The 25,784-nt window shown below is 45.2% G+C and overlaps 1 protein-coding gene across 5 annotated transcripts in view; it reads right to left on the bottom strand.

Annotated features, from left to right (window-relative positions):
* Positions 1 to 21,866, bottom strand: part of Gnpat (dihydroxyacetone phosphate acyltransferase) — a 33,773-nt gene extending 11,907 nt beyond the window's left edge. Inside the window, exons 1-10 of one of the 5 annotated variants that reach the window (XM_089556921.1) lie at positions 21,653 to 21,864; positions 20,136 to 20,396; positions 15,101 to 15,277; positions 14,126 to 14,255; positions 12,322 to 12,525; positions 10,967 to 11,118; positions 10,092 to 10,222; positions 7,451 to 7,683; positions 6,308 to 6,634; positions 3,753 to 3,832 (exon numbers count right to left, since the gene is read on the bottom strand). In XM_089556921.1, coding sequence (XP_089413047.1) covers positions 3,753 to 3,832; positions 6,308 to 6,634; positions 7,451 to 7,683; positions 10,092 to 10,222; positions 10,967 to 11,118; positions 12,322 to 12,525; positions 14,126 to 14,255; positions 15,101 to 15,277; positions 20,136 to 20,336 — 1,635 coding nt within the window. In that variant the 5' untranslated portion in view covers positions 20,337 to 20,396; positions 21,653 to 21,864. Of the gene's footprint in view, positions 1 to 3,752; positions 3,833 to 6,307; positions 6,635 to 7,450; positions 7,684 to 10,091; positions 10,223 to 10,966; positions 11,119 to 12,321; positions 12,526 to 14,125; positions 14,256 to 15,100; positions 15,278 to 20,135; positions 20,406 to 21,480; positions 21,498 to 21,652 lie in introns of those variants that run through there. The other 4 variants (XM_089556920.1, XM_089556922.1, XM_089556923.1 and 1 more) reach the window with 4 other exon arrangements.
* Between the last annotated feature and the right edge of the window lie 3,918 nt (positions 21,867 to 25,784).

A 25,784-nucleotide genomic window follows, 5' to 3' on the forward strand; every position in this document is an offset into this window, starting at 1 on the left:
CTCCGCAAAATACCAGCATAAAAAGTGCATAAGTGCACAAGGAATTGTTTTACCTGAAATTAAATGACATACTATTTAGAATCAGCACACAAAAACACATACTCCCTGGAGATTTAGTAGTTGTGACTTCATTAATAAAAATTTTTCTTTGAAGACCAGTGTCCCCCCTTAAACGCACATCAACCGATGGTGTCAGATACTTGGCTGCTAATTTTTGGATAGCAATTTCAACAACAGATGGCGCAACCTTCTCACAAGTTTCGAAAACATACTGCAGAAAAAAAAAAAATTTTTCTCGTCGCTTGTTTTGAACACAACCAAGGCGTTGCGGGAAGAATGAAATTTCAGGGGCGCTAAGATTCATGCACTGTCTACTGGCACTGCAGAGAATGCCGGCTGCAAATACCTTACATTATGATAGTGAAAGTGGTGAGTGTGACTAGATCCGCCAGGCGAGGGTAGCTGGAGCCCTGGCCTGGAAATCCCAAAGCTTGCAAGGAAATGTTCATCAGTGGCATGTATCTGGCTGTTCATGTCAGCCACATATTGTACCAAAAAGCAACTTTAAAAAAATGGCTGAGATTTAACTTGGTTAGGCCTGGAGAATGCGAAGCATCATCGTGTCGCGTAATTTGGAGGCGCACAACCACAGCGACGGCGCGAGGTGGGCCCCCGTTTCTCAACTGCCGTGATGTCATCATGTCACGTGGTGTGGCATCATGTATCACGTGATTTGGAGGCGCACAACCACAGCGACGGCGCGAGGTGGGCCCCCGTTTCTCCACTGTCGTGACGTCATCGTGTCACGTGGTGTGGCATCATCGTGTCACGTGATTTGGAGGCGCACAACCACGGTGAAGGGCTGAAGTGGTAGCTAAAGTAGTATGCTTTGCATAAAACAATGTGCTACACTGAGAGGGAAAATCAGCCTCGCTGAAAAGGTCATTCACTTTGGCTATGTTGCTTCGATAAAAGAGCACCAGAAACCAGCTGTAGCTCCGTCCCAAAGGCTTGTCAATGGCACCATTTTGACCACCAAATTCTTAGTACAGCAGAAAGCATTACACAAACCTATAGTGTGCAAGGCCCAGGAAGAAAGAGTTGTCAAAAGTGCGACATGTGCCACCGTGCAATTCACTTAACTCATTGTTTCAAGATTTTTCACAAACAAGAAAAATTTTACTAGATTTGCAATTTATCTTAAAAGAGCCAAATTACAAAAAAGCCTCTTGCATGCGACCTTTCCACTAGAAGTAACTGCCAATTATTTCCAGCAACCCAAGTCGTGCTGTGCTCTCGCGGGCAGGATGGCAGAGACGAATGGATTAAAAAGGGTCCCATTTCAATTCGAACTCTGCGTAACTGGAACAAACCTTTGGTCTCCTTCGAGTTTGAATTATGCAAGGAGTACAGTACTGCTTAAATGCATTCAAGACCCTCAGTACAAAGGAGCCGAAAGCACCAACATTGCAAATTGTGGAGCTTAACGTCCCAATGCAACACGTGGACTATGAGGGAAGCCATAGTTGCAGGGCTCTGGATTAATTTAGGTCACTTGGGGTTCTTTAAAGGGACATTGAGGAGAAATTGAAGTTGACTTGCATCGACAGAATACCAGCTCCTGATTACAAAAATGCCACTCATACTGACAACAAAGCTCTTGTAACGCAGAAAAGAGCAAGAACCAAAATACAGGTATCGCCGCCACAGGCCAAACTCGCAAGTACAAGCGGGATGACGTCATAGGACAAAACAGTGTTGCTAGAACCAATAGTTCTAGCAACACTAGGACACGAGAAGCTACGAATCACTGAGGCGCCGCAAATGCACGCGCAAATCTCTTTGACGTCGCCAGATGGCGCCACGTACCCGACAGCCACGCGCGCTCCTGCAGCATCGGGACCAATCAGCACCTGCTCGCAGCGGTAGGCGGGCTCCCGGTATTCCGCTAACGTTAGCAAGGTACACGGTATGCTAAAGGTGTCTATTTGCGAGAACTTCGTTGACGACTTCGAGAATGGGATCCATTGTAACGCTGGCAAAACGGCAGTGCAAACGTAAACGAAGCGACGGCCACAACAGCCGATAGATGCCTTCAACGTGCGGCCGGCGGTAGCTTTCTTTTCGGCTGCTGCTGGGCCGCACTGCTGGCCGCCAGAAATCACGGAGTCTGCGTTACGTCATGTGCACGTCATGTTTCACGTCACTTAGTCCTGTGTCGTCATAGGAGAATCCCAAGTTTGAATCAGAGCGGCGGGAAAAACTTTTTCAACTTCGAATCCAAATTTCTTAGACATAAATGCATCTTTCGCTGCCGGCGAAGTGGCAACAAAGCCATGAAAGGCCTAATTATCGGATTTTACTATAAAAAAAATATTAATAGAGCTCTCCTCAGTGTCCCTTTAACATGTGGCGACATCGTACAGCACGCAGGCGCCTCTTCCGTATCGATGGAGGTGATATGCAGCCACCATGGCCAGTACTGAACCCAGATCCTCCAGCTCAGTGGCCAAGTGCCCTAACCACTGAGCCAATTTGATGGGTACATCAACAGCATTTGCAACAAATCACACAGTAGGTGGCTTCCAACGACACACTAGAGGTGATGAAGTTGAGTTCTGTTGTCATCATCATCATCATCATCAGCCTGACTACACCCACTGCACTGCAGGGCAAAGGCCTCTCCCATGTCTCTACAATCAACCCTGTCCTTCGCCAGTTGCGGCCACTGTATCCCCGCAAACTTCTTAATCTCATCCGCCCACCTAACTTTCCGCCGTCCCCTGCTACGTTTGCTTTCTCTTGGAATCCACTCCGTTACCCTTAAGGACCAGCGGTTATCCTGCCTTTGCATTACATGCCCTGCCCAAGCCCATTTCTTCCTCTTGATTTCAACTAAGATGTCATTAACCCGCGTTTGTTCCCTCACCCACTCCGCCCGCTTTCGATCTCTTAACGTTACACCTATCATTTTCCTTTCCATAGCTCGCTGCGTTGTTCTTAACCTAAGCTGAACCCTCTTTGTTAGCCTCCACGTTTCTGCCCCATAGGTGAGTACCGGTAGGACACAGCTGTTGTATACTTTTCTTTTCAGGGATATTGGTAAGTTACCATTCATGATCTGAGAGAACCTGCCATATGCGCTCCACCCCATTCTTATTCTTCTAGTTATTTCCCTCTCATGATCCGGATCTGCGGTCACTACCTGCCCTAAGCAGACATATTCTCTTACTACTTCCAGCACCTCGCTACCAATGGCGAACTGCTGTTCTCTTGCTAGGCTGTTGAACATTACTTTGGTTTTCTGCATGTTAATTCTTAGCCCCACCGTTCTGCTCTGCCTGTCTAACTGATTGATCATGCTTTGCAGTTCTTGTCCTGAGTGGCTTAGCAAGGCAATGTCATCAGCGAATTGCAAGTTACTCAGGTATTCTCCATTAACTCTTATCCCCAACTGTTCCTATTTACTGGCTTTTATGATTCCTGCTCCTGAAAAACAGAAAGACATGCTCGCCCAACTGTACCTCCTTGACACATACAGTCCCTGCCATTTAATTCCACCTCGAAACACACAAAAATTAATTAATCCTGTAGGAAAATTAGTGCCAACATGACAAGAGAAGCCTGTTTCCAAGCAATATCCCTGTAGTAATCACATAAAGGTGTTGACGCCCATCCCTCTTATCAAACAATAGGTTATTGCTGATACATCAAGCATAATGCAGAAATAGCGGAGTGTGTAATTCACCCACCTCCTCCAGTTTGTCGACTTCGAAAACGAACTCTCGTTGAAGCAGGCTCTGGAGCTTCTTGAAGTTCTCGTAAACAGAGCCTGAAAGCAGACAAAGTTAAAATGAGAAACTGCTGCCATGTCCATGCCCACCAAAAGCGGCTGGCTGTATTCATTGTTTACGAGACTCAGGAATATTTACAGCAAAAGGTAACGCTGATTTTAAAAATCCACTGGATCTGTGAGAAAAATGCGTAAATGAAGTTCTTGTTTACTTACCAAGAAACTGAGGTCTCGTGACGACTATGTTCAGTTAAGGGGGGACACTGGTCTTGAAAAGAAAATTTTATTAATTTAGTCATAGTTATGAGATTTTCAGAGCACATTTACTTTTGTGCACTGATTCTAGATATGTCATTTAATTTCATGTAAAACAATTCCTTGAGCACTTACGCACTTTTTATGCAAGTATTTTGCGGAGAGTTTTGCAGCAAATTTGCTGCATGAAACTCGCTGAAATGTATGCCATTGGATTCTCTTGACACCAAGGAATACAATAAGGGTAAAATTATCATCCTGGCTCTCATAGAACTTGACTAATAGGGTACTGAAGCTGCCACTTCAGAAACAGGAATACACACTTTCCTTCTCACTTCTGAAGCGACAACTTCAAAACTCTATAACTTAAGTTCTATGATAGGCAGGAAGACACTTTCACCCTTATTGTATTTCTTGGTGTCAGGAGAACCCAATGGCATACATTTCAGCGAGTTTCCCGCAGCAAATTTTCTTCAAAACTCTCTGCAAAATACTAGCATAAAAAGTGCATAAGTGCTCAAGAAATTGTTTTACATGAAATTAAATGACATATTTAGAACCAGCACACAAAAATACATATTCCCTGAAGATTTCGTAACTATGACTTCATTAATAAAAATTTTTTTTTCAAGACCAGTGTCCCCCTTTCAGTTAACCAAACAATGAAATGACTGACTGACAAGAGTCAGTAAGTACCGCAGAATCTCGATGATTGGGGATGATACAAATTCGTAAAATTCCCCGGCCGAGTGCATTGTGTACAACGTAAGTGCAGGATTTCGGAAGTTCCGAACACTCAGCCACACCATTACAGATGATATGAGCACACAAACCGCGACCGCACATTCGAGTACTAAGCGCTGCCCACACATTGCCGATGCTGCTAGTATCAGCAGTTGTTCACTTTACACCGCTAACACTGAATGGCAGCGTAACCCGCACACTGCCAACGTCGCGTGGTATCCACTGCAAGTAGTCAGCAGTGGCATTACCATAAATAAATCTCCTGCCAACCATAAACAGATCTGCATGAACCCATTTCCCATGCTTCTGCGTACGAATTTTATTACTTTTCAGTGCTAAGAATTTTGGATAATATAGCAACGCTTATCGCAACACTGTAGGATTCGTACTGCCGAAATTCTTTGGAAATTGGATTGATTTTTCCTTACAACAAAAAATTGTAAGGCAGATTACACTCTCGTGTACGACTGATGACACAGTGATGCTGTTTAAGTTTGGTTAGACTAAGTTAACCGTGATTGTATTTGTCGTTTCTATCTGTTGCTGTCTACAGGACCCCCCTCCCCCCCCCCCCCAAGATCAACCAGCACTCAGTCATCAGTACGTACAAGTCTTTTTTTCAGTACCACCCACGGACGCCTGACGCCCCCTGTTGGAGCGGATGGCAACTAATACAATAGTTGTCATACGCTCCTACAGGGGCTTCAGGTGTCCATGGGTGACCTCATTACTGCGAACACAGCCACCACAGCGCATGACTAACGGAACAACCTCCGGCTTAAGGGGGGACACTGGTCTTGAAAAAAAAATTTTTATTAGTGAAGTCACAGTAACGAAATCTCCAGGGTGTATGTATTTTTGTGTGCTGATTCTAAATATGTCATTTAATTTCATGTAAGACAATTCCTTGAGCACTTATGCACTTCTTATGCTAGTATATTGCGGAGAGTTTTGAAGAAAATTTGCTGCGGGAAACTCGCTGAAATGTATGCCATTGGGTTCTCTTGACGCCAAGGAATACAATAAGGGTGAAATTGTCTTCCTGCCTATCATAGAACCTAAGTTATAGAGTTTTGAAGTTGTCGCTTCAGAAATGAGAAGGAAAGTGTGTATTCCTGTTTCTGAAGTGGCAGCTTCAGTACCCTATTACTCAAGTTCTATGAGAGCCAGGATGATAATTTCACCCTTATTGTATTCCTTGGTGTCAAGAGAACCCAGTGGCATACATTTCAGCGAGTTTCCTGCAGCAAATTTTCTTCAGAACTCTCCGCAAGATACTAGCATAAAAAGTGCATAAGTGCTCAAGGAATTGTTTTACATGAAATTAAATGACATATCTAGAATCAGCGCACAAAAATACATGTGCCCTGAAAATTTCATAACTATGAGTAAATTAACAAAATTTTCTTTTCAAGACCAGTGTCCCCCCTTAAACAGCATCGCTGCTAAAATTGTATGAGCTGTCCTCAGAGCCCCTCTAATGACGGTGAACAAGTGGGATAAATGCATGCCTACCATGAGACCTCGGCGGAGGGGTCGCCAGCAGTGCAAGAGCTGCCATGCACACCGGCGCCACCACCTGCAGTGCCTGGTTGCCGTAGTGATAGAGCATCATCTGGGGCACCGCTGTCTGCACTGTGTCAGCGTCTATCCTCAGCAGCGGGGAGATGGTTGGCTTGGCACCGGCTTCGGCCTTGGCTGGTCCTCCCGGAGGAAGTATGTCGTTCGTGCTGACCGGCACCAGCTCGATGCTGCCTTCCGGCGTAAGTCGGAACATGTTGGAGTGGAGCCGAACCTCGCGACGAAGCCAGCTCAATGGGTTGGTCTGGTTGCTGTTTCCTCCTGTTCGAGGAGTTCAGTGCAAACAGAAAATTTTCAATGTAAATGCTTTATAGTTGTCATCCTCTATGCAAGCCAGAAGTATGCAATCAACACGAAAGGAAACCAACGGAATCCAAAGAAAGGCAGCAAGTGTCAACAGGATACAAATAGTTCAAAGTAATACACATTAGTACAAGGAAAGTCATGGAAGTCGAAAATAAGCCAAAAGGCTGAGAATGGAACCCAAAAATACTGGTTGGATTGTAAGGTAGGACCAAGACTATCCAAGCAAAATTCCGTCTGCCACCTATAGACAGAGCTGCCATTTGTAGATACAGTCTTTCTCAAAAATACACAGCTCACTTTGGGTTTGTCCCAACAAGTTTTCGAGCCTTGCTGTCTAACTCAAGTCACACTCACTCAGGTGACATAGAAGGCTAGAGCAGCTTCATTCCCAATCTAAAACTTCAAGTTCTTCCAAAATTCAAGATTAACTAGCACAGGAGCAAATGTAGATATGACATAAGGAGACAAGCCTGTAGACAAATACAAATTTGACCCTCTGACCAATGACACTGACCCACTTTCAGGACATTGCGGTAAACAACCTTGCAGCTGCAACGGCCACTAGCAGCTACCCGCAGCAGGGGAAAGCTGGTCCATTGCAACGTCCTGACAATAGGTCGGCAGCACTCGATGAAGAGAGTTGACAGCACTCGAGAGCCTCCTAGTTGTCCCGAAGCATGGCTTCGAAACTGCTGGGTGCAGTTCTCACGGGCCAGGCACTTTAGACAAAAACTCTACCCGCACAGCGGAAGCATTAGACAGGCCACTGACCTTTGAGGTGCACGAGAGCTCCCAGTCGCTGCACCATTTCCCGCAGCCAGAGAACCTCGTTGGCCAGGTCGTACGCCAGGACGGGCTGCCTCCGCCGGCTCAGGCGGCCCTGGAAGCACAGGCAGAGGAGGGGGAAGGCCGACATGGCCAGGGACCGGTGGTGGGCCCGCACCACCCAGTGGGCCAGCCGGGAACAGGCGGCCGCCTCCTCCGCCGTCACGTGGGTCTCAAACCTGTCACATGAGAGACCAGGCAGGGCACTTTGTTAAAGGTGCACTGAAGAGGATTCTGAACTTGTCTTTTTGCCGCAGGAACTCAATCTACACGTTCCTAGCTTTCTTAGAAACTGCAACTTATTGCCCTGTATGGCCGATTTCCCTAATTAAATCGAATTAACGTCCGGCTCCCGCCTTTATTTTTTAATTCTCCCTCGTACGGTGGGCGGAGTCGACCAACGCGTGGAGTGCCTTTCAGCCAGCTCTGTGGAGGCTTCGCTTTCGCTTTATTTTGTTTTTTAGGTTTCCATGAAAAAATAGTTTCATTCGCAGATAATATAGTCGCAAAATAAGCCCGCAGAAATAAAAATACGCGCGTACTATTTGCTACTACGGACTACTACGTATTACTCTGCCGATGGCAGAGCGGCAAGCCGCCACGGGACTGGGTGAAAGGCACTCCACACGTTGGTTGACTCCGCCCACCGTACAAGGGAGGATTAAAAAAAAAGGGCGGGAGCCGGACGTTAATTCGATTTAATTTGGGAAATCGGCCATACAGGGCAATAAGTCGCAGTTTCTAAGAATGCTAGGAACGTGTAGATAGAGTTCCCGCGGCAAAAAGACAAGTTCAGATTCCTCTTCAGTGCACCTTTAACAGGCGGAGAGGAAACAAAACGGAAAGGCGTGGATGTTTAACCGGAATAGTATGTACAGTCTTTGCCAAAAGTAACCAGGCTGCATGGTTTGCTTCTCAGTCGTATAGTAGAGCCCTCACGGCTTCCCTAAAGATCCAAAAGTTCTTTGAAGATGAGGACAGGGGTTCTCCTTACCCTAGAGAGATTCAGAGCTTGAAGGCTGGCATAATTGCTTTAGTATACAACTGACAAGCAAATCTTGCAGGCTGGTTACTTTTGGCAAAGACTACACTGCTACACTGGATGGGGGGAAGACAAAGAGGGAAGCCCAAAAGAAGGCAGCCTAGAAGGAACAGCACGCATTCAAAGAGGCATCTAGAGAGTCCAGTTTCCTTCAGAAACAACAGCACTGCTGCCGCAGTCTCGTCAGCCAAAGTGGGGTGAGGTCAAAGTTGAAGTGTTTTTTTGCTCGAACACTGCCCAGTAGTCACGTAGACATGCCAGTTTTATAAGCAATGACCGCCTCCTTAACCAGTAATGAGAGCAATGTCAAAGAAAGGTGTCTGTGGTCTCTTCACGACTTCAAGTAGTACACGCAGGACTGGCAGCCCCCCTGATGGAGAAAGAATAAGTTTTCATGAGTACCACTTTAAGGGGGGATGAGGGTCTTGAAAATTTTTTTTATTTGTTAAAATATCTTTTCTGAAACTTAGCACCTGGGTGTATCATTGAATGCTGATTTCGAATATGCATTTAGATTTCAAATATCTCAGCTGGAAGGAAATATATGGCAAAATAAAATATCCTAATTAGGTCATTTCTTACGGGCCTTTTTAGTAATTTATCAGTTAAATAAACATTTTTAAAGAATAAGCAGACATTTGGAAAGGCCCAAAGCACATCCTAAAGCTAACAGAATGTCTACAAACTAATTTTGTTGATCATAAATAAACAACAAAGTTGGAAAGAAAAAATGACGTGGCGGTAATTAGCCCACACTTCGCCTAATTGATCATATATCATGTTTAAAGGAAAAAAGAAAGCTTTAGCATGTGCTTTGGGCCTTTGCAAATGTCTACTTATTCTTAAAAAATCATTCTTTAACTGATAAATTACTATAAAGGCCCGTAAGAAATTGCCTAATTTGAATGTTATTTTGCAATAAATTTTCTTCCAGGTGAGATATTTGAAACCTAAATGCATATTTGAAATCAGCATTCTATGATACACCTGCGTACTAAGTTTCAACAAGTTGTGTCGAAAAATAAAAAACAAGTTTTCAAGACCCTCATCCCCCTTAAGCCAGGGCCTACAGAAGAGTGAACACCAAGGCCTAAATAGTCTAGGTTCTCACAGAGCCACAACATTGGTTCAGAAGAAAAACTGCTGTCGAGTTGATGAGGAGCATGTTCTGACATCATGTGGGCCCCGTTCACCACCACACGTGCCATTTTATCTGCTAATAGATTTTATGCCCTGACATTTTTTTTATGTCTGCAGTTTCTCACTAAGTGGGGAGAATGTTGGCACCACCATGGCAGCACAGCCAAGTAAAATAAGTATACCAGTGTCAATTCTCTTTTCTGCCTCTGGTGCTGCCTTCTTATTGAAGAAACTAATGCCGCAAATCAAAGATACAGTCAGCTCTTAGAGCAGAAGTGCCAACATTTCTGTTTTTGCTTTATATTTCCATCAGCACTGGAGGCAGGGGATAACAACTTTATATCTATTTTTTTTTTCAAGAGTAGGTCAAACAAGGTGGCAGCATCAGCGGCAGTCATCACCCACCTGGGGTGCAAGCTATGGACGGACCGATCAACCGAGCGGCCACAGAACTGCCGCACTGACAGTGGGGTGCCAAACTTGATGAAGATGTTGCCATAGTCATCGCTCAGAATGCCACGGGCCTTCACCAGACCCTGCACAGTTGTTACAAGAGAAAACAACAGGTTGATTACAACAAGCAAAACATTTTCATGCACCTAAACAAGTCAACTGAATGCGACTAGAGTAAAATTGTGTTATCAATTTGCAATTAATACCGATTCCCCCATTTAGTTGCTTGCAAACGTTCTTCCCACACAGCAAATTTGGGACAGCACTTTCTTCGAAACTACTTTCAGAACGTATTACAACAAGGCGAGTCCTCCGAATGAAGTCAAAGAATTTTTCCAGATTTCATGATTACATTGTGCGTCATAAATCAAACACATACTCACTGTGATTAATCACTTAATAACCCAATATATTTACAATTCCTATGCCAAAGAGCAAATTTGGACAAGCAGTTTTGCAGGACAGTTCCTCTGTCAGAATGGTTGAACAGGACTTTCTAAATTAGTGTTTCCAATCCAAACAACCACTCAAAGCATTATCTACTGCCAAGACTCTTGAGAAATAAGATGACCAAACTAATATAAAAATTCACAATTTTTTGACAGCTTGCTGACTGTGTTTCTGCATAGTTCTCACCCTTGATTACCCCTTTACATTTTTAAAGACATTTGTTCCTCACATGGCTGCTGCTGTAGCCTGTGCAAAACTAAGCCCAAAAAGAGCCAGCACCTAATCTGACTTAAAAGCATGGCATGTCAACAGTGAGCATGCGACCAGTTATGAGGACATCCCGTTCAGGTGCTGTCGGCCCAAACTGCTTGACTCACCGATGTCGATTCCTTGGGCTTGGGCACACCCAGGAGCTCGAAGGCGTACAGCTTCTCCTCGAGTGTGCGGTCGTAGGTGATGGTGATTGGGATGACCGTGATGTCAGACACACGGGAAGTGAAGAACATCTCCAGAACTGTCTGCAGCAGACCTGGAGAAAAGTGCATAGAAAAACCGATTTCTTTTTGTGAGGTATTTATACAGAATGCCTCCTAACAGGAACTAAGTCAAAGTATCCATGCATAACACACTGCATACTTTCTTCTCTGCTTTCTTTTTGTTTTGTTTTGTGAGAGTGTTGCATATCATCATGACAAGCTCCGACTCACGCATAATATGCTTCCATGTATAGATGCAATACAGAAATCTATGTATGGGCCTACAAATTACTGTCAACACGAACTAAGCAAAACTTTATATGCTTAACACATTGCACGTTTTCTTCCTTTTTTTTTTCATACGGTTGCAGACCAGCATGACAAGCTCACAACCACAGCACAGAATATGCTTCCACGTAGATGCGGTACGGATATCTATGTATGGACCTACAAACCACTGTCATTTAGTGGTGTATTAATGTTTATTAAATGCAGGTTTACCATTAAGAGGCTCTAATCAACAAACTGGCACCAATTTTGGACATTTTTTTTTCTTCATTACACAAACCTAGTTACACGATAATGCATCACAAGTATCTAGCAAATAATGAACTGCCTTCACATGTATTCAAAGCAAACAAGCACATGCACTAGAACAAAGAAATTTACTAGATGTAAGTAATAGCAAAGACTATATATCCTTGTAAAAAGCTTGAAGCTCATCTAAAGCATACTCTGTAAACTTCAACATATTGGGCTATATAAAATAGACTTAAAAGGACACTCAGAACAAACAGAAGTTGGTCTGTATATAAAGATTACCACACTCTTAAGGCAACGACACTGCTTTCACTGAAAATGGAGCTTTCAAATGCTAAAAAAGGCCAAAAATGAAATACAAACATCACCATCATTGGCCGATGTCGCAAGTACACCGTGGTGCGTCGACACAGCTTCATGGATGCGGATTCTCAGAGGCTAGACCATGCAGCTATTCATCTCAAAACAGTGACAATGGAGTCAGTTTCAGTGAAGACATCGTGAGTGTGAATCCAGTGGTGGTGAAATTCTTCTCCGCAATAAATACGCCTTTTGCTGCCAGAAAAACATCAACATAACCAGAAAGAGCCACAAAATCGATTTTTCCCAAGAACAAAGTTTAGGTGGCGCTGTTCTCAGTGTTCCTTTAACCGTTCATAAGCACTACAAGACACAAAGATGACAGCCGCGTCAGGCACAACCAATGAGCCACAGACCAGTTCGTGGACAGAGAGACTTGGCTGTGCGGCTCCGTGTGCCCTCGACGAAGAACTCGAGGGCGTGCTCTGAGCCACCGATGAGCGAGTGGATGTACTGGCGGAAGACCTCCCAGTAGAGCCGGTCGGTGCCAAAGGAGCGCCGGATGAAGAATGCGCCGCCATTCCTAAGCAGCATGGTGACCGCTGGCATGCCCAGAAAATCTGCACACAGTCACAGCATCCAGAGTTGGAGACAAGTACAAAGCGACGCACATCACTGAGGAGAATTCACATCTACATGTACAGACACTCCCAATAATGGCTGATATATATGCAGCAGTTCAAGCATCACTGTGTGCTGCATGCAATCTTCTTCTTCTTGACAGCTTGTTCTAAACAATGCAATGCACCTGTGAAATTAGATTATGCTGTCTATAAAGTACAGTCAAGCCCACTTATAACAATATTCAAGTGCCATGGAAATACCATTGTTATAACCAATAATTGTTATAACAGGGTTGTGCCGAAAAAAAGAAAAGACGACAAACTTCAGAGCATTTATTGGCAGTAAATACCCGGAGGGGTTTGATTGTTCTAATGCCTGTAAAAGCTCGTTAAATCGAACTTCAGGGAACCAGAACAATGTTCACCGTTCACCGATGACCAAAGCACCGCCATCACTGCGCCACAGGGAGCTTCGTGCACCTCCACGTCACAGGAATCAAGCCTGCTTTTTGGAAGCTATTCTTATGGGAGATTCAAGAAGCATGCAGAACTAAGGGTGCGGTGACAGCTGACAAGAGAAAAACTGCGCTGGCTACACGCACGTGCACTGCACCGACTGATTGGGGGTATGCGTGGCGTGCGTAGCCAATGCAGCAATGCAGCAGCTCTCCTGACGCGATGACACCTGCCTCTTTTGCTTTCGTGGCGTTGCTGCGCCAGCTTAGTCCATTGGTCGGCCCCACACATGCACACTTTTGTGTTGTAAGCATGGTTTTGCTGGTGTGGTTGTAGCATTTCCTTGTTTTTTTCTGTAATGGTTGACACTAAATTACCGGATTTAATTGTTATAACCAATAATGTGCCTTGACAGCATTGCTGTAAGCAGTTTATTTTACCATAGAACACATGGCAAAGCTGATGGTGCCACAACTGAGCATTGTTATATTCGATATATTGCTATAACCAGTATTGTTATAAGTGGGCTTGACTGTATCTCAAACAGGCATAAGTATGTCTGTGTGCATCTGCATACATGCGTACAAGCATGAAAGTGTGTGAGCAAGACAGATAGATGCGCATTGCGTCAATTTTGTTATTCTTTGCTTACTTTGTGAATGCTTGGGCTGCTGTTTCTCTTTTTTTGTATTTACCTGCATTTATGCACTGTGTTACTGTATCAACCCCCCCCCCCACTGTAATGCCAATTGGCGCTGTGGATAAAAGATAAATAAATAAATAAGTATCCGCTTTGGTCAGCAAGTATGTCAATCAAAACAGTGACTTTGTAAAATGCACCTCAAGAAAACCAGCTTCTGTGCTAGTACTAGGTGTATGATTTGTTATGAAAAAAAGCAAGCTTAACTGGGTGAACATAAACAGCAGGATCAACGAACAAGTGTTCAACCATCTCTTTCAGTGTGTGCCACCATAGCTGCAGTTACAACTTACAAAAAAAAAGGCACTCAATTGACAAGAAATGCCTAGCTGCACTTGTAGTGCACTGCATTACCGTTCGGCTGGCCTTACAACCCTGCAATCTCTTCCCTGTAGACACCAAATACGACGCAAAACAGAGCGTTCAGTCCAACCCACGTACCCATGCCAGCCGCGATGACTGGAAGTGGCACATTGTAGTAGAAGCAGACGTACGACATGAGTAGGAAGTCATTGTAGCTGCGATGGGTCGGCAACAGGAGCACTGGGTTCTCCGCTGCGGCTTTTCGGTACTGCACGATTAACAGAGCAAGAGGTTTAACATCAGCGATCAGAAAAAATGCAAGTAGCAGTTAATCATCTTAATCAATTCAATCATAAACTCGATTGTTTCATAGCAAAGAGCGCTGAAATGATTCAGAATAAAAAGAAAACTGCAGAGAAACCTGAGGCAATAACATACAGCCGGACCAAAATACAGGCGCAAAAATGAAACTTGACAGCTAAAGAACCATGGATGGAAAAAATAAGTATGACAGATTTGATAACTCATCTGTACGCATTACCATGAGAGTAGAAAGCAGCCAAACTCAAAAGATGCTACGATGAACTTTTTTAAAAAGCTGAGCACACTTAGAAATGACAGGACAGCAAAATAAGAACAAAGGGCAAATGGTAAAGCTTTCTTTCATGCTTTTTTTTTTTTTGAAACAGCGCAACAAAGACGGGACGTGGAAACTGAGGGGTAAAGACAAACAGGCGCTGACTAACAACTGGGTTTATTGAAAAAAAACACACAAATATATAGACAGAGTTAGGAAAGATTAATCGCCACCATAGTCAACTCATGCCACATGTGACGCCAGATACCCAATCTCCCCTTCAGAAAGGGCGACAACTGTTGCGCTGTTTCAAAAATGAATACGTACCAACTTGCCCAAATTTCTGCTTTACTCAATGTTCTTTCATGCGTTCCTTGTCTCCTGTGATCTCACCCTCATTTTGGTATGCACTCGTTAATTTCACTTAGGAAACCACAGTGAATCCTTAAACTGAAATAAGGTTGCACACAGACAAGTGGCAGCAGCCAGGAGCAAGACAGCAGGATGCAAAGCTGCGATCCAGACGACATGCCCACCTGCTCCATGCCCTCGGAGTGGACGTAGATGGCCCGGTACATGCTCTTGTAGGACTTGCTGAACAGGTACCCCAGGAAGCGGATGTTGCCCATGCGCATGTTGTGGCCCATCTGCTCCAGCAGTTGGCGGGCTTCTTCCGACACCTCGGCCACGGGCCGCTTCTGCTCCGCGCTCACCTGAACACAATGACAGTGGGGCACATAGTGAGAGAAGAAGAAAGGTTGACCTTCTGATCACAACCCCCGGAACGAACTAGGTTCAACCACTCTACTACAGTGCGCATAACTTTCTTTCTTTCTTTCTTTCTTTCTTTCTCTTTATTTGTTGCTTAGACGTTTGCCTAAGAAGGTTGGTTGGTTTGGTTGGTTTATGGGGTTTAACGTCCCAAAGCGACTCAGGCTATGAGAGACGCCGTAGTGAAGGGCTCCGGAAATTTCGACCACCCGGGGTTCTTTAACGTGCACTGACAACGCACAGTACACGGGCCTCCAGAATTTCTCCTCCAAAGAAATTCCAGCCGCCACGGCCGGGATCGAACCCGCGTCTTTTGGGTCAGCAGCCGAGCACCGTAACCACTGAGCCACCGCGGCGGCGTTTGCCTAAGAAGGGGCTGAGGCTAAAGGCACAATTTTGCCTGACAGGGCCTCAGCCCCCTACTACATGACAAACAAACATACAAATTACAAATTATAGAAGTCCAGCGGGCCGGTACAAAATTGTATCGTTGATTAGGAAGAAAAAAAAACAAAAAGAAAAGTAGGCACAAAAGTAAGCGTTATACAGAGGAAAATACATAAGGAAGAAAATACATACACACTCAGCAAAAAAAGACACAAGTGCTTGACAAAAATTTGCATCGTAAATTTACGATGAGTATATAAATAAAAAACTAAGACCAAGACATACATGAAACACTACATCAAATAACAAAGTTCTACTTAAGGCTTATTCTAGCCTACTGAAAAAAAAGGTATTATGGACATATAAGCACAAACAAGAGTACAGAGATGCGAACACAGAATCAGTAACTGTGAAGAAAAAAATATCAAGCCGCACATTAATCTGCATGCGTCAACATTTGGAAGAATTAATGGCACAGCAAAAACAACAAAACTGAGTTTAATACTATAGTCAGATGCAACTTAAGTCTGCAGTGAAGCTCCGCCCACAATCAGGACCACCGCACAGAATTCCTCCACAACGAAAAAGTAGTCCGTTGTTGAAACTTTTCTTGTATACCTAAATAAGAAGCTTATGACAATAAAAACATGCTAAGCTCTAGAGTTTTGATACCTGGCTTGTTTGAGATGGTCGAACAATAAAAAGCTGACTTCGTTTACTATTACGATCAGCCAGCGGAGTAATACAGTACACTGTGGATTGTGACCTAGTGTTAGCAACTGCTGTTTTTTTTTAAGTTGTATACAGTATAGCACATGTGAGTGTCTTCACTTTCTTGTCAACCAGTTCATTGGAGCTCTAATTACTTCAAATACATTTATCATCTCCACTGCTTTCAGGGTTTTAAACAGTTCACCCAGACAACCAAACTTCGAACTATACTGCATCTGGTGCTGTAAGCACAAGACCAAGAAACACTGAACATTTGAAAGTTAGTGTATAAACTGTGTCTACTTTGCAATACAAAAGCACTTCCTCTTTTTCACTCCAATTTTCAGCCAGAACAAAAGCATCCATGCTTTTAATAATTGTTAAGCAGCAGCAGTAGAGAAAAAACAAGATATTCGTCAAACCATTGGTGAAAATCGCAGTTTAACAACAAGCTACCAATGGGAAGATTTAAAAAAAAAGGATTCCCATCACTTCCTGCACATTTGTTTGAGAAATGCTGAACTGAAATGATTTCAAAACAGTTCACAATGGAGTTTTCGACAACAGGAACTACAAGTCCAAGAAGTAATTTCCACTCTAATAAGCCTGCACACAACAGGAGTAGATGTGTGATTAGAGCAATACAAACGTTAACATCACTGGCTTGATGGCACAATTACTACTGTTTTCAAATGCTGAGCTTTCTCATTCGTACGACTAGATTGTGACACTCCATTACACAAGGAGTTTCACTGCTACTATGCAAAGGCGGACAAATTTACGGGCACCAATGAATCCCGGTCACAACTTTTGTTATAGGGACAGTCTACTGACTTTTATCGACTACACTTTCTTCTGCACCAATCAAAACTGTTTTTCCTGGCAGCACCGCTGCTGATGCCAGCGCCACTGGCAGCATAGTGGCAGTCTGACTTTTCAAAACATTTGAAGAGATGATGCGACAGCAGCATTAAACCGCACAAGTAACGGCGACTAGTTGCAAGAGATTAAAATTAAGGCGTCTGAAGTTTCTTCCAGCAAAACTAACACTATGTATTGCGCTCAGTCCTAATTATTAAGTGTAGTATATCAACTTCAGACGCCGCAGCTGAACTACTTGGAGAGCCACCAAGTTTTAACATAGCAGAGCACGACCGTTGGCTCCAGCATGACTTTCTTTGCCAGTTCAAAATATACATTCCTACCAAACCACGAGTTCTGCACCCCCTATTGTCATCATACGGGGAGACTAGCACGAATATGCCAATGTTATTTTTACACTGATCTCCGGCAGCAGACTGTCGTCCCTTTGAAGCCATTTGCAATCATAAGATCAAGGTTCAAGGAATCTACATTACCTGCTCCTCTTTTGATTCCCAAGTTGCCTCTCTGCCTAGCTCACATATCCAGTCTCACAACGTAGAAGGTACTAATACAAGCATCTGTTCAAATGCAATCATCTCTCTCAACCCATTTATGCTACATCAGCAAGACACAAACGCTAAAAGTGTTATCATAGTACTATTTTTGCCTCTCTTTGCTTGAGCAATAAAAATGAAACCAAGAACAAACTAACAATCTCAACAAATGTAGGATGCGGCCATACTCATCAGATATACTAAGCAAGGGACCCAGGAAAGGCTTTCAAAAGTGCACTAAAACCTCGCATGTGTCTTCCTGACTATCATAAATGCAGGCAGCAGCCCAGCTAAATCAAGGGGCTGAACAATGGTGCAAATTAAAATGCTTGGCACACAACTGGTGCCCGTGGGGTGACAATGCCTGGTTGACGAGAAAGGTGCCGCTCAGAAATAACCACAGTTAAAAGGAGGCAGTCTCAAACGTCCAAGATTTTCCTGGACTTGAGCTGCTGAAAACATTTCCACACTGCTTGAAAAATTAACAAAAGGTTTCCCGACTCTAAAGGTGAACGGCTAAAGGGATACGTAAGAGAAGGCACGTTCATGTTAGCCTAGGAGATAAAATGTATTCCTGCAGTTAAAAGTCGATGGAATGCATTATTACTACACAAAAATTGGTTTCGCTTCATTAAGGTGCTTGGAATAGATACATGCAGCCTAATCTTGAGCACACGAATTGCAAAGTGCATCATTAAATCTTAAGCAATGCGCCATAGATTCAAAGAATGCCTGGAATAGATATATGCAGCCTAATTCTGAGCATGCGAATTACAAAGTGCATCACTAAATCTTAAGCAATGCGCCATGGAAGCAAAGAATCAGATTTCTTCAATGAAACCATGTTTCATAAACTTACGACGGTGGATGTATACCAACAAAAAAAAGCCGCAGGAATCCCCTTGCCCTCTGAACTCTGCTTGTACTCAAACTGACAGCACTGCACATGCCTGTCTGATGCTGCATAGTATGTGCCTCACTTTGTAAATATAGCAACCTCCACAACTGCACAAATAAACAGCAGCAGCAATAAACTCATCATTCGGGGCACTAACACAACATCGAATTAGATTTGGGTCTCTTATCTTTGATCATTGGGATGGTTTACAAAGATTTTCACCATCTGCAGTGGCATTAGAAAGCTTCGTGCATATGCCCCCTCCCACACACACACACACACACACTCTAAGTGCACATGTGCATGGAACATTAATTGGAATGCTGCCAAAGAAAGCACTAGAGGAAGGAACAGACCCTCGATACAATAATGCTTGTGATAGGAATAAAGAATAAACCAGCAGCACGTAAATGAACGATCAAAAAAATTAGCAGCAATTACTGGAGCAAGTTATGTATATAAGCGACATTACGTCACGCTGGTCTCCGGCACATGAAGCAATTCCCAAGCGGCTCATGAATGTGTAGCGGTCATTACTACAACACCGAAGCTATGAAACTAGAGCAAAATGGCACCCCGCAAACAAACTAATAATAATAAAATAGTTATGTAATGTATTGGAATCTACAAATTCAAACTTCTGTCTTGATGATTTGGTCCCATCACCATCAAGTGCATTACAATGGCACCACTTAATCTAAACGCCCTTTAATTCGAACAAGTTTTCAGTTCCCTTTGAGTTCAAATTATTGACAACTTACTGCAATAACAATAATGTACCTCGAGCTGCTGTGCTCAAGTGCTGTTGTGCTTTTTTGTTGTGTAATTTTGGATGTTCTCGTTTCATATTTTTTGCCATCTTTGCGTGACATGTAATGTGTCATCAACATTACTGTGTGTTAGATTGTATTGTATGCCCCTCCTGCCAGGGCCAGCCTGGCCAGCAGTATAGTGAAGTAAATAAATAAATAAACACTAGTTTGGTTTGGTTTGGTTTATGGGGTTTAACGTCCCAAAGCGACTCAGGCCATGTGAGACGCCGTAGTGAAGGGCTCCGGAAATTTCTACCACCTGGGGCTCTTTAACGTGCACTGACATCGCACAGCACACGGGTCTCTAGAATGTCGCCTCCACCGAAATTCGACCGCCGCGGCCGGGATCAAACCCACGTCTTTCGGGTCAGCAGCCGAGTGCCATAACCACTGAGCCACCGCGGCGGCAAAAGAAACACTAGTAATAAAGGCTTCAGGCTCAAGGGTTTTCAACCAGCCTAGCATGTTCAAAATTTCATGCTCAAAACAAGCTCTTGAAACAAGACATTGAAAAGACGATATTTAGTTCAAAACAACATTTGTTCAATGCCATCACACAGCACGCTAACATTACCTCGGCGATCGCCTTCTGAACACGGGCGCTGGCCAAGACTTCCTGCTTGACTTGCTGCGGAGTGCGATTGCCGAAGAAGCGGTACTTGGGGCAGCTCCACTCGCGCGTGCACCACGATAGGTCGCCCACCGTGCGCCGATCGGCGAGGATGTCGTCGAAGCGTTCCCCATTGAGGGTGATGTAACTGCTGCTGACGCTCATGGCGATGATGGGGTTCTGCTCACTCCTTTTCAAGCCAGATCTAAAGGGCTGTGTCCTTGTCTTTTACGGCTTTACGGAGGTCATGGAAGAGAAACAGTACACATTAAGACACAGCTGAGGACAGGCTGCTCAGACAACAAATATGCTCAGTGAGGTTTATTTAAGGAGAACTTCTACAAGCAGCATTGAGTTAATGGCACATTTACTCAATCGCCTTTTTCTGTCCAACCAGAAATCCCTTTGCTTGCGTACTGTTGTGTCAAAGTGTACAGTCACTCCTTTTGGCAAAAAAACCAAAGGCATTATGTTAGGTGTAAGCTTATTAGCCTGGTTACATCAAACCTGGCAAGCTAGCAAATAGGAATTTTAATCGACGGGCATATAACCATGCATACGCAAGCTGTGAGGATTACGTACATAATGCAGAGCTTTGATCTCAGTCCTATTTTCGGCTACACGTAATCGCACAAGCACCACTAGTCACATTTCAAAAATTTTAAACACGAAAAATTGTGCTCACTAAACCAGACATGTGATAACCGACAGCACACAACTGCCTAACGAAAGTTTGTATGAAAACCCGATCGCGCCTTCAGCGTGCACAGAACTGGCTGTTGAAAACATCCATACGTCAACCAACCAGGGATCAACTTGTTACTTTTGTCACACAGCAGAGGGTCATCCGGGTTTTCCAAAAAATAAATAAGAGAGCATCTTGCCCACGAATGACGGTGAAATTCTATTTGCGCTTTCACAAAATGCACAGCCGTAATCTGCTGAATGCACCAGATTGATCCATGCTTAGGATCAATCGTGGACTATCAAATCTTACACCACGCAATCCTATCCGCCTCTGACATCAGGTAAGCTAACATGACAGAAGAATCAAACCCGCACTCAGCATTTAGCACGTTATGGGGGCATAACATTCTTTCCACGACATAATATCGAATCAGTCTCTGCAGATGTCAGGGCGCAAAAATAGGCGACAGAAATGGAAATCACAGCTAATCAACGTACAAATTCAGGAGCTTCGCAAATAATGAGCCGGCTAATTAACTTGCATGCTTCGAGAGCTTGCTTGTGAGCAGTTGACAGTAGCCAAGCAAAAGCTCGCACGAGAAGATGCCACCAGAAAGAGTACCTCACAAAGATCACTGCAAGTGTAAATTCCCAGGCAGCTGTGCTAGAATCTTCTGGAAAAACACGCTATCACCGCACCGCAAACCGCAACCATCGCAGGGTTCTCCAAGGAAAACCGAAGCGCTAAGAGAGAGCGTGTGTAGGATCGCGCCTCAAGCGAAGAAACCAGTTACCTTTACGTCGCCTTTGACGACATCGCGTCGGAGAGGCCGTCTTTCTCCCCTCGAGAGATTGGATTATCGCTCGAAGGAGCGACTTACGGTATCATACAGGAAACATCGCCGATTTGCCGATGCTCACCAGCCGGTGCGAGAAGGCGCGGTTGGTCTTGTTTTTGTTGATTTGTGTATTTTGAGAGGGTGCCGCCGGATTGGCCAGCGGCCATCACGCCACTTGCTAGACGTGCGGCTTCGTTCCTTCGCGTGCTTGGTAAAGTCCGAGGGCACCACTAAATTACTAAGCTAGTGATCGTTATGAACTGCAACTCTGTATTCTTTAGAGAGCTGAAATTTTGTTTTACAGTGACACCGCCACTAAAGACAAAAACAAAGCACAAACCTCTTAAGCCAAATCGAAACCGAAACTGTGCAACGAATTGAAACTGTCTGCTGATGTATGTATAGTACCACGCCTTCGTCAACCTCTGCTGGTACCACATAGGCTGGAACGTGTTAGTCTTTCTTGTTTGCGTTATGAAGGAGAGCGAAAAAAAAGATACGCAGCGACTAACAAAATATGCTGCGAGCTTCTTCAGCTCTAGCAGGTCACTGAACCCCGTCTCACTGAGGTCGTTGAGGTGTCTTTTCGAGATCCTGCGAATTTCAGCGCTAGCAGGTCACTGAACAACGCCTCAGGTGGCGAGGTGTCTTTTCGAGAGTCTGTTTCCGACTAAACAGCCAAACACGCGTATCTGAAACGCCATCACCATGTTTCGCCTCAGTGCCAGCTCTTCCAGTGAAAGCAGCAACGAATTGTTATCCAATGTGGCCGCTTTCAAAGTGATAAATCTGTAATTCATAAACTAGCAAATCTTTCTTTTTCAGATATGGTTAGGTTAAGCAGTTTCACTGATGCTTATGTTAAAAGACTGCTACTTGCAGCCTCATGCAATTAAGTTGCTCATATGGTTCATATACGTACGTGGGCTAGATTCACCTACTCTCTCTAGCGCTAGTTTTTATATGCGTATGACGCCCAAGAATATAAACCTGAAACGAAACAGTGCCGGTGAAAGTAGTTTATTTCCTTGTTAGAATCGTTACACCTGATATGGTGTTTAAATAGGTCCCCATGCAGCCCAGCTGGTGCAATTACAAGCAGAACTTGTCCAAGCCCAATAGTGTGCCAGTTCATGGTTAGGCTACTAAATGGCAGCTGGCAGTAGTGAATAAACAAACAAACAAGAGTGCTACTATAGGTATCAGCTACGGAATGCACAAGGCCACAAGAACGACCTGTGGAGAGAGAGAGAGTGTTGTGTATCGTGGTGCTGCCGCTCCAATTGTGTATCGCACTACTGCCGCTCCAAGCGCCGCTTCCCGTATGGTACCTTCTGTCTGGCCTGAGCATCGTATTTCGCTCAACACCTCATCCCCGCGTCTCCGCGGCTCTTCGGTCCAGGCACGTACCATATGCATGTACGAAGCTACACGCGGACACTGAACTCTGCACTCTCTCTCTCTATCCCGACTGTCTGCCCCGCTTGTACGCTTTCTCTGAATTAACAGTTTTGCCTCAGACTCCGACTGGAGAACACATCACTGGCGACGAGGACGGGATCGCCGTGATCCCCAGCGCGCAATTGCAGTCAATACTGACCGCCTCAGGCAAAGCTCCTGGATCCGCTCCAGCCCTGCACATCCGTCGACATGGCAGCGCTTCTGCCTTCGGCCACGATCGGAGAATTCTCGCCCGCCGAGCCTTCCTCCTGGCCAGTCTACTTAGAACGCCTCGAGTTCTACTTTCAAGCCCACGACATCCAGTCCGATGAGAAGAAACGGGCTTTCCTCTGCAGCGTATGCGGCGTCGACGCGTATACTCTGCTGCGCTCGCTGTGCGCACCCAAGGCACCTTCGGAGGTTCCATTCTCAGAAATCGTTTCCTTGCTCGACACCCACTTCATCGGAAAACCGTCCGTCACCATGGAACGATTCCGCTTCAACAAGCGAGACCAGCAACCTGGTGAATCGGTGCCGGAATACCTCGCCGCTCTTCGACTGTTAGCCCGCCACTGCGAGTTCGGGGATTGGCTGGATCGACTTCTTTGCGACCGCCTAGTCTGTGGCCTGCGTGAAGAGCCTATCCAAAGACGTCTCCTGGCTGAACCGGACCTCAAGCTGTCGAAGGCCATCCTACTGGCACGTGCTGCGGAAGAAGCAGCAGCCAAGACAGAAGAGGTTCGCCGCTCAAGGGTCCCCTCAGAAACGCATCAATTGCAACGGAACCCCAAGCGCCCGGACGTCAAGCCCGCCAACCATCCTCCGAGTCATCAATGTTGGCGTTGCACCGGTGAGCATGACGCTCGTACTTGCTCCTATCATTCCGCCATCTGTCGCTACTGCGGCAACAAAGGTCACCTGGAGAAGGCTTGCAGGAAGAAGGCAGCAAAAGAAAAAACTTCCAAGCCTGGTCAACACCGAAAGGAGTTTTCTCGCAAAAACAAGTACTCTCGTGGACGCAACCATCAAATTTTGCAATCAGCTGATCCAGCTCAAGACGTAAACTCTACGGCTTCAGTCAGCTTTCATCGGGAAATTCAAGACCGCAAGTCTACGAGTGGTGCCAACACCATCACTTCTCCAGCAGTCTGCGCGGACGTCCTGATAAACAGTAGGCCTCTGACCATGGAGGTTGACTCCGGGGCCGCCTGCACCATCATCAGCGAGAGGACCATGGAGAAACTTCGGCTGTCAAGGCAAGACCTAAGGCCATCCTCTCTACAGCTGCGCTCCTATACAAGGGAAAGCTTGGAGATTCTGGGATCATTGGAAGTTGCTGTCTCATACAGAACAAAGAGCACTCGACTTCAACTTCTCGTTGTCCGAGGAAATGGCACCAGCCTGTTGGGGAGAGACTGGTTTTATGCGTTGGGAATATCGCTCTGCGGAATAAACCACGCATCTCAAATCGAAGTTCCGCTAACCTTGCTGAACGCCGTCTCTGAATACCCAGAAGTCTTCGCTGAAGGACTAGGGAAGAGCAAGGGACCATCCGTTCGTATTGAGCTCAAGGCTGAAATCGCTCCCATCTTCAGGAAAGCACGTCAAGTTCCGGTGGCTCTACTGCCCAAGGTAGACGAAGCCATCGACGTTCTTGTACAGGAAGGCGTCTACCAGCCCGTGCGATCCTCCCGATGGGCGACACCGGTAGTCTGCGTCGTTAAGAAGAACGGCAAGATCAGGCTGTGTGGTGATTACAAAAGCACCGTTAACCAAGCAATCAAGATGGAAACATATCCTCTTCCAACCATCGATCAGCTTTTTTCAAACCTTGCGGGGTGCACTGTATTCTCACAACTAGACCTCAATCAAGCCTATCAGCAGCTTGCCGTGGACATTGACACAGCCGATCTGCTAACAGTCAATACGCACCGGGGACTGTTCAAAGTTACTCGCCTGCCGTTCGGAGTGTCGTCCGCCGTAGCCATATTTCAGCGCTACATGGAAGAGCTCCTCTCGGGACTACCTGGGGTCCACGTGTACCTGGACGATATTATAGTGGGAGGTCAAGATGCCTACGAGCACAACAAACACCTGCGAGATGTGCTGAAACGCATAAGTGACGACAACATTCGTCTGAGCCGAGAGAAATGCACCTTCGGCATGCCGGAAGTAACCTTCCTTGGATACCGCATTGACGCTGCCGGTATTCATCCGACCGAAGAAAAGGTCGAAGCTCTTAAAGAAGCTCCCAGTCCAAGGAACAAGCAGCAACTTCAGTCTTTTCTCGGACTGCTCAACTTCTACAACAGATTCTTGCACGGTGCAGCTCACGCCCTCGAGCCTCTATACCGTCTGCTTGCAAAGGATCAGACGTGGAGATGGCGCAAAGAAGAAGCTGACGCTTTCAAGCACGCCAAGGAACTTATACAGACATCCGATGTCTTAGTCCACTACGACGTGTACAAGCCGCTCACGCTTGCCTGCGACGCGTCTGCCTACGGCTTAGGATTTGTCCTTAGTCACGAAGGCTCTACCGGACAAGAATCTCCAATTGCATTCGGTTCCCGCACTTTGAGCTCGACCGAAAGGAACTACTCTCAGACAGACCGAGAAGCTCTGGCTGTCGTTTCCGGTGTCAAGAAGT

The sequence above is a fragment of the Amblyomma mixtum genome, chromosome 8 (genome assembly GCF_055824585.1).
Source record: "Amblyomma mixtum isolate Tamu chromosome 8, ASM5582458v1, whole genome shotgun sequence".
Taxonomy (NCBI): domain Eukaryota; kingdom Metazoa; phylum Arthropoda; class Arachnida; order Ixodida; family Ixodidae; genus Amblyomma; species Amblyomma mixtum.